The 9,058-nt window shown below is 41.0% G+C and overlaps 1 protein-coding gene across 1 annotated transcript; it reads left to right on the top strand.

The window, feature by feature from the left end:
- Positions 1-7,498: 7,498 nt before the first annotated feature.
- On the top strand, positions 7,499-8,740 carry LOC113354203. Its single transcript, XM_026597606.1, has 2 exons — positions 7,499-7,641; positions 7,796-8,740. The coding sequence occupies exons 1-2, from the start codon at positions 7,542-7,544 to the stop codon at positions 8,452-8,454; spliced, it is 759 nt and encodes a 252-aa protein (XP_026453391.1). The 5' UTR covers positions 7,499-7,541; the 3' UTR covers positions 8,455-8,740.
- Positions 8,741-9,058: the final 318 nt, after the last annotated feature.

Below are 9,058 nucleotides of genomic sequence, written 5' to 3'. Positions count from 1 at the left end.
AAAACAAGAAATACCAAGGGGTTAAAACGAAGAAATAACAGAATCACACTCGATAAAACGAGGTTATACCTTCGACATTATCCGAAGCCTCTTCATACTCATTGACAACTGCGTCCCGAGCCTCATCAAGAAAGCCATATTCGTTGGACAGTTTCTTATAATCCGTTTGAAGGTTCGTAAGAGCAAATTGACTCGCGTATAAGTCTACCTGCTTCATTGAATCCAAGTGACGAAGATGGTTGACTTCGTCATTCATCTCCCCCATCCTTTTATGGAGTCAATACACATTCACTTCAAGATCCTTTTCAGACTCCACTTGGCGAGCAACATCAGCTCGAGACACTGTTAGGGCTTTGCTAAGAGCACCAACCTCGGCCCTAGCATTATCTCTTTCCTCGGAAAGACGCTGCATACTATCCCTAACCCCGGGGCCTAACAAAGAACGAGCCTGTTGTAACTCTCCTTCCAAAAAGCGCACTCTAGCCTCTAAGTCCGAAGCATGTTCTCGAGCATCACGCAGGTTGTCACGCGTCCATAGCAGCGTACCATTAAACAAACAACGATCATGATTGTACTTATTCTGCATATCAACCATCAGTGTTCGCTTTTCAAGCCACTCAGCTGTTAAGGCGTTGTGCTCATCAACACGAGCATTCCACTTTACGGCTTCGCTTTTCAACTTACCCACCAACTCTGCAATACGGTATTTTTGTCGTTCCCTTTCTTTCCGAAGCCATATCAGCTCGGGGACTCCACCCACTGAAGATAGGATGGGGAGACTCAGACAGAACACCAAAATACAGATAGGGAATCACAAGGAGTGAAAGATCCGTAAAATACGAACCTGTGAAGGACGAGACATTTCTACGAGTCTGCTCCAATTCGTTGCGGACTATAGCAAGTTCTGAACGAAGACTCTCCTCAGCGTTACCCAACTTTTCTTTTTCTTTCAGACGGCCCCTCAGTTCATTTATTTCCACTTCAGCCGCAGACAACTCCTTTTCTCTATGACGAAGCTTGGCCTCCAACTTTAAAGACTTTGCTTTGAAGAATTGGTATAGAACATGGTTACAAAGTTCTCTCCTCATCATCTATGTCACAAACAACAAACATTATTATACCAAAGGGATCAGATATCACGAATAATACAATGTTCGGATATCATGAAGTAAAAAAGTACAAGGATTTACCTCTAAGACACGCTGCTGGGGAAAACCGTATTGGTACCCATAAGCTACGGCCATCATATCAGCAATAGAGGAGGGAGGGTCAACCACTAGGTTAGCTTCCGAAGATCCCAGATTCTTCTCCCACATCTCAGCAACGCGGGCTTCAGAAGACAATTGCATCATCCGACGAGTATAAGCGTCGGAATTCTTCTCACCAGTGACCGCTGGGGAAGGGTTAGGGACGAACATCAGGTTCTTCTTCTTACGAGCAGGAAAGAGTTTCCATTTAGCAGATCCCTCAGTACCAGGAACATACTTCAGCTTGGCATCACTCACCTCACTCAAAAGACGAATTTCACCACGGGGAGCAGCAATATTACGAAGACTAACACCCCACGGCTTACGGTTTCTGTTGTTAATATAATCCCCAAAAGAACTGTTAAAATTCTTAGGAGTGTACCACTCTCTCTCAGCAGGATTTGGAACATAGCAGGTCATCATAGTCTCTCCCTTGCTTCGCAGGTAACATTCCTTCAGTGAACGGAGATAATTCCCAGATAGTTGTGACACGGAATGATAATGAGTGTTCGTGGAAGAGCCTTCGCGACTAGAAAACACTTCATAATAAAAGGAGTCACCCGACTTATATAGGGGCAACATGAGACCCGCCTCGAAGGCTCCAACCGTAGTCAACAGATGAAACTCGTCAAAATGATACTTAGCAAGGAGCTCGTAAGTGATATCATCGTCAGGGGCATAGAAGCGAACCTCAAAAGCTTGAAGTTCATGTTTTTCCTTGAACATCTCAAGATCAATATGCTTGAAAGTGACCTTCTTCTTACCAACTGGAATGCTGCGTATCACGGGGATAGTTTCTTCTTCGTCTGCGGAATCAGAAGTAGGACTCAATTCCGAAGCTTTCCTTTTATAAGGAAGACTTTTAGACGGATCATCCCTCGACATGGTACCCTTGGAGTACTTCCCTTTGAAAGAAACCGCGGGAGGAGGCGGCAAAGATTTCTGCGGAGGCACTGAAGGAGGAGCCATTGAACGAAGGGGCGGAACATCCATTATTTCAGTACGAGCATCCCGCGTAGTCCTAGAGTCATCACGAGGAGGAGCCTGCGTACTCCTAGAATATTCACGAGAACGAGAAGGGGCTCAGTTAACAGCATACCTAGATCCATAAGGACCCTTCGGCACATCCCATTTCTTAGTAGGCACAACCTTCGCACCGGAGGAAGATGAAACCCTATGACCCCGAGGATCCGATTGCGGAGACTTGTAAGGACTTTCCCCAAGTTGAGATCTGTCAGAATCTCGACGCGGAGGGGATCTTGGCGGACTAGACGGCGGGGTTTTGTAAGGAGCCCGCAGACGATCAGACATATCTACAAGGAAACACAAAAACAGTTTACAGAAGAATACGAGGAGATCACTAAAGATCAAAAAACCCATAATTGATGGTTCATCAGGATAAACATTAAAAACCATAAGAACTAAAAAATACTCCATCCAACTCCAGGGATAATACTTAGATACGGACTCACAGACGTTGTAACAAAGAACAGGGGCAAGCATATATGCTTCGACATGTATGTGCTTCATCACAAAACAAGAATACAATAGCAGGAGACAAACGGGTAGATACATAGATAAATCAATGATGAACAGATAATGAAAAACCCCATACCTGTATAGAAGAGGACGACAAGCACCAACCACAGTCGAAGAAAGGAGGATCGGAGATATAAAAAGATACAGGGGCAACAACAATCGAGAGCGAAAGAAACAGAAAATTGAATGTTGTTATCTTCCTCACAAGAATGATGATAATAAATGACTAAAGAAAAAAAATAGAAAACAAGAAGAAGATGAACACTGACAAGAAGAGGATAAAAGTTTTTTTCACATTCTCTTTCCTATTTATGAAGCTAGAGAAGACAATAACTTCTCCTCGTACCAAGGAGCAGTTACGGGGAAAGTTGATGCAAAGTGGGAAACGTGTAGGAAGACCTTTCTTCTTCAAAATTGCAAAATACGCCCAAGTCAGAAGAAGAGGGGCAATTGTATGTACACCTTTCATCATACACCACGTGTACAGAAAGAGACACGTGGAAGGCATGCAAAACAAGATATCAAAACACGATAGCAAGCATCTCATCAGAAGATGCCACCGGTCAGCAGATATGACGGTCAGGGACAGAGGATCACAGAGATATGATGGCCCAGAGGAGCACCAGATAATACCCCTTGGGTGTTATCACACCCAATCCCGAGGAAGATCCCAGATCAACGGCCGAGAGGAACTTCGGCTGACACAGATGTGACCAGACAAAGAGACACTTGTCTGACACAAGCAGACATCCATCTACCCGCATTAAATACCAAAGAGATATACACGTGTCAATCATCTCATGGAAGAGGCGAGGATAACCCTTCGTATTCAAGCTCAGGCCGCAGCATACGCCGAAGACTTCTGCGTAATACGCACAAAGCACAAGAAGATAAGATTATGACGGCGCCTCAGAAATGGGACCCACGTTGCAACCCTATAAATACCCCTCTCCACCAAGAAAGAAGGGATCGACCAATTCAGAGCAATCAGAGGAGAATATAGGAGAGAGAAATAGGAAGAGTGAGTAATCCCCCTACTTCCGCAGACCTATGTATATTCTAAAGTCATTCGACTATCTTTGTAACCATTCAATACATAGTGAAACACCAGCCCCGTGAATGTAGGCCTTAGTGCCGAACCACGTAAATCTGTCTTATTTACATTTCAACACCTTACATTCAGCGTTAAATTTCATATGCTTAACATTTATACTTGATTCTTGGTTTATTCCTTTATACGAACATTATTTATGATAATATTCGACTAGAGAATGACAAGCCCGAAGACTTTGAGTCGATGAATCAATATAATCATCCCCTTTACGCATACGACGTACAATTCTAGAATTAGGATGTATGCGAATGTTGTTTGTGAACACGTGGATGGCTTCGTGATTTATGTGTCCACAAGATCAATCAGTTAATCAAACAAATAATCAAATTATTTTGTACCTTTTATCAATAAGATTTAATTCCTTGACTGTGTTCTTCAAATTCTGGTATTGAAATATCAAACTAGTACTGTATTATCTTTAGTTTAATTACCGGATATCCTTATTTTTGTTTTGATGGTGTTCTTCGGATTTTAATACACACATGTATAACATACTATTTTCATGTACTTTCAATAGAGATGGCATCGGCATGGATTAACAAATGTAATCCGGGGGATTTATTCATTGACTCAAACAATGCAGTCAGCCCAGCTAGTTGCGACAATGGTTATGGTAAAAATTGGTGCAGAGATCTATGTTCTAGCATGGGAACTGTGGCCACCCAAGATAGGTGTCGTATAAGTGGAGGAATGACTCAATGTAAGTGTTGCTGCAAAGAACCACAAGTATATCTTCCTCCGGATGATTCTGATTGGGGAGGCCTTGCCCCAGGTGATAATAATAACTGCACTAGCGCACAACAATTTTTAACACTAAAGCGCACAGATGGTGTTACTTGCAAGAGAGAATCTATATGTGATGCAGAATGTAGCAAAAGAGGGCTTGTAACTCAGAGAACAGAGTGCGTAGCAAATAGTAATGATGTTCCTAATAAAGTGTACAACTGGTATGAGCAGTGTTGTTGTGGGCCTCCACCCCCTCCACCGTGCCCACCTCCATGTCCATGCCCGGATTATAACATTACGATATCAATAAAGTCAGGGCAGGCATCATGCTGCGAGCACAACGCACCACTACCTTCATCAACATGTGCTGCAGTACTATGATAACCAGAAGTAATCATATGTCACTAGAAGTTGTTTGTCCCGTTATAGTTGGATGCACTTAATAAATTGGACCATGGGTTCAGGTTTTTGATCAAAAAGTCGGAACACCATCCTAATCATAGGTCTTCAGTTGGGATTGTTTTTATACTGGGAATGGAAACCACCCTAAATGTGTAATCCTTTTTTTTTGTTTCGCCTTTCTTGCTGTTTGTTTTTAGTTCTCTCTTGTACTCTCTGACCATGATAAGAACGGTGAGCTCTCTTTATGTGACTATCGTACAATGGCTTCCAAAATAGCCATGATTTTATATTACCAATTTACCATTAATTGATCCGATTCCCATCTTTCCTGGGCTCTTACCAGATAAACTCGAGTCTCGATCGCAGGTACTGAGTAGTCCAATCCTAGTTTCATGTGGCTCAATGGATATGGTTAAACACTACCCCATTTTCATTGAAACTCGAAGACATCTGACAACTGACATTAACATCTCAGATTCAAAACTAAAAAAATGCACTTGAATAACATGTAAGGGACGTGCAGCATTATAAAAAAATGCACTTGAATATCTTAAAATCAAGATCAGATTTGGATATGCCTAATAAATGGGTCTGCCATCGGTGGACAGGAACATGGGGTTGTATTTGACCCTATATATCTGGATATGATCACACGGATCAAATCGAATGAGCATTTGGATTTGTAATTTGAGTACACTTAACCTCCGTCTGGTATTCTCTATGATCTACTGTTACCAGCATTCTGCTTGAGATATGGGATGTACTGAAATGGCTAGATTGTTTTTGTAATTGTGCACTATCCTCTCGTAAGAGCAAGTCTTATGGTGGGAAAACTTCATCTTCCATCTTCCACGGCACTTCAGTGTTTGGAAGTGTTCGGGAATCTCAAGTATAATGGTTTGAAATTAGTGGTTTGAAATAGTCAAAGGACGTGTAGTACACATATGTAGAGAATCATACTTTTAAGTTTGCAGTTTGAGGAGTCTAGACCTCTCTGCCCGCACCCACTACTCCTTCTAACCAAATAATTAGTCTCCGTGTTGGGACAGATTTCCAACATTGCATCCCACACTGAGGAATTTTCCCAATTTTCATAATATATAAAAAAACAGAAAATATTTGGTTCTCGTAAGTTCTGGTGTGATTTCAGCTGAAGTTTGAGTGCTATTCTGAAACATCGTAGTAGCGTTTAACGCCAATTTTTTTAACGTTTTTTGTCTTGTAGTGTTCTATTCTGAATAGGGTTTTACGCTAATCTGATTAGCACTCAAATGGATTCTAGGGGATCTTTCATGAAACCGTGGAACACTGCTTGGATTCTTTTATGAAAACACCAGTTTGGAAACCACTAGACTTCATATTCCACAATTTTTCCACAAGACTTGCTCTTATAACTAGTACATTCCAAGATTCCAAGATATAGAATCTAGCCAATAAAACGTAAACACTCGTCTTTAGGAAGGTCAAATATGTTTTGTCCACTCTAGAAAGGGTGGTGGTTTATGGCGATAGTGTTGATAGGTGAAAATCGTTCTTAATTGATTGAGCAAATCACACAACAAAGGGATCTCTAACTAGACTTACCTCGATTGGATATCCTCTTTTTATGTATATATATGTTTTTGCGTGCACAAATTAATGAATGGCCATTCATGAAATAACGTGTTGGGATCTGAAGAGCATCATTAAAATAGGTTATGCTAAGTGCGAGTTTGGATACCAAAACATAATTCTTATGATTCTCCAGGTTACTAAAATCTTATGCAAGGCTAGCTACGGAGACGGCAGACCTTCACACGTTGTCGACATGTTAACTGTGAAGGGTGTCTAGTTCTTATGATTTTTAACCTGTAAAGGCATTTTGCACGTAATTATTCATCATCGGAGGTAATATTTCTTTTCAGCCGTTATTTTTTGTGTAGTCCAAACACGACTGTGTAACTGTTTTGTTAAATTCCCTCCGTGATCCATATTTAAACTCATTATTCCATAATCCATATTTTCTCCATTTCAAAATAATAGGTAGGTTTATGTGTAAGGTAATACTTCATAATTATATTGCCTAGTGATAAGTCGAGTTCATTGTGAGTTAACGGATGACTGTTTGGTCGAACCAGCACTAGAAACTCAGCTAGATGTGCAATAAAGGCGGATTTTTATTTTTTCTATTCAATATAACCTTTTTCCTTTTCGAGAAAGAGTGGACTTGCTCCGGATTGGATTCATATCTGGACGCATTTTCATGCTAAAATTAATGACAAACGTGAACAATCCTGTATTTGTCTCCACAGAGTGTCAGTTCCGGATAAAGTGTTGTGCCATATTAATTTTATTTACGTCATTTACATGTGCCGGTTATTTATTTTAATTTTCGAGGATCAGAACAACGATCTAGTAGTAGCTAAGACTTTTTTTTAACTATATAAATATCCAAGAATGGGAACCTAAATTTCATCAACCTTCACAAGAAGAAACAAGAAAGTAATCTTTGGAGAGAAAAAAGTTCAAGTTGGATGGTGAAGATGGCGATAATTGGGAGAAAAGCTGCTGCTAAGCAGCTCTTTGCTTACTCTGCTGTCTTTGCATTAGCCATTTTCCTCTTTGTCTTCACGGGTAAATTTTGCTTGCACAGTAATCATATATTTTTGCTTTGCTGTGAAGGTAGTGCTTAGAGAAATCTTTCACAATTGTTTGTTGGTCGTTGTTAGATCGATTACCTACCAATTTTCGTACACATGTAACATACTTTTTCAATATGCTTTTGTAGATATGGCGTCAGCATGGAAAAATATTTGCAATCCTGGGGATCTATATATCGATACCTGCTGCAATAAAGTTAGCCCGGCCAGTTGCAACGGGGATAACTACTGCAAGAAGTGGTGTAAAGATCTATGTTCGAGCATGGGAGTATTGGCCACCCAAGATAGGTGCCATATAGATGGAAGTGGGTCTACTTCATGTAAGTGTTGTTGTCAAACAACACCACCATCACCATGTGATCCTCCGTATCCTCCTCAAGATGATTCTGATTGGACTGGCCCTGCCCCATATGATAATCAAATATGTACGGCTGATCAAACACAGAAAAAGATTAAACGTACAGATGGAAAAGATTGCATGAGCAAATCTTTATGTCCCGAAGAGTGTAAAAAAGATGGGCTTTTAGCTGCGAGAACAGAGTGCGCTGCAAATGTTGGTGATATCGCTGCTGGTGGTGAGTATGCTTGGTATGAAATGTGTTGTTGTGGAACAAGCATACCACCACCCCCTCCACCATGCCCACCACCACCTCCACCTCCATGCCCACCTCCACCTCCATGCTCTTGTTGTAACACAGATGTTAACGTTACGATATCAGTAAAGTCAGGGCAGGCCTCAATTGGTCAGACACCATCACCACCTTCATCAACATATGGTGAACTTTAGTATCAAGAAGTAATCATATCACTAGATGTTGTTTGTTCCGAGTTTGTCCCGGGATAGTCAGCTGCACTTAATAAACTGAATCACGAGTTAAAGGTCTAGAATCTGGAAATCAGAACACCATTTGAATCATGGGTCTTTAAAGTGGGGTTATTTTTTAACTGGAAACGACCTTAATCGTTAAAATCTCCATCTGTTTTTTGTTTGGGAAACCACCTAATTAGTCGCTATTCTCTAAAAAAAATTGTCCTTTGTTTCTTTCTTTCTTAATGTAGTTTGTTTTTTATTCTCTCTTAGTCTCTTGTACTCTTCTACCTGATTAGTTTGCAGTTACAAGAAGAATACAAAGTTTTTAACATGGCGCAGCTATAGGATGCGCCGTGGCCTGAGATGAAGTTTCATCCATAACTTTCTTTGCATATTAAGATGCATTTGGCCAGGGGCCATATTTGGTGCCAAGTAAGGCATATTGGCTAAGGCCAATATGGCAATAGCTGGCAGTTACATTGGCCAAGAGCCAATCTCGCATCAAATGGTGCATTAGGCCAGTTGGGTAGATGACCCTGGTAATGTACAACTAACATGGATGGACATCGGATTGGAAGTG

Source organism: Papaver somniferum, chromosome 2 (assembly GCF_003573695.1).
Source record: "Papaver somniferum cultivar HN1 chromosome 2, ASM357369v1, whole genome shotgun sequence".
Lineage (NCBI taxonomy): Eukaryota > Viridiplantae > Streptophyta > Magnoliopsida > Ranunculales > Papaveraceae > Papaver > Papaver somniferum.
The sequence above is the reverse complement of the archived record's forward strand: the minus strand, read 5'-3'. Positions and strand labels throughout refer to the sequence as shown.

Bases quoted from the DNA above. Each gene is read 5' to 3' on its own strand.
- LOC113354203 (XM_026597606.1), top strand. From the start codon at position 7,542: ATGGTGAAGATGGCGATAATTGGGAGAAAAGCTGCTGCTAAGCAGCTC. The intron at 7,642-7,795 runs GTAAATTTTGCT...ATGCTTTTGTAG, and splicing joins TTTCCTCTTTGTCTTCACGG to ATATGGCGTCAGCATGGAAA.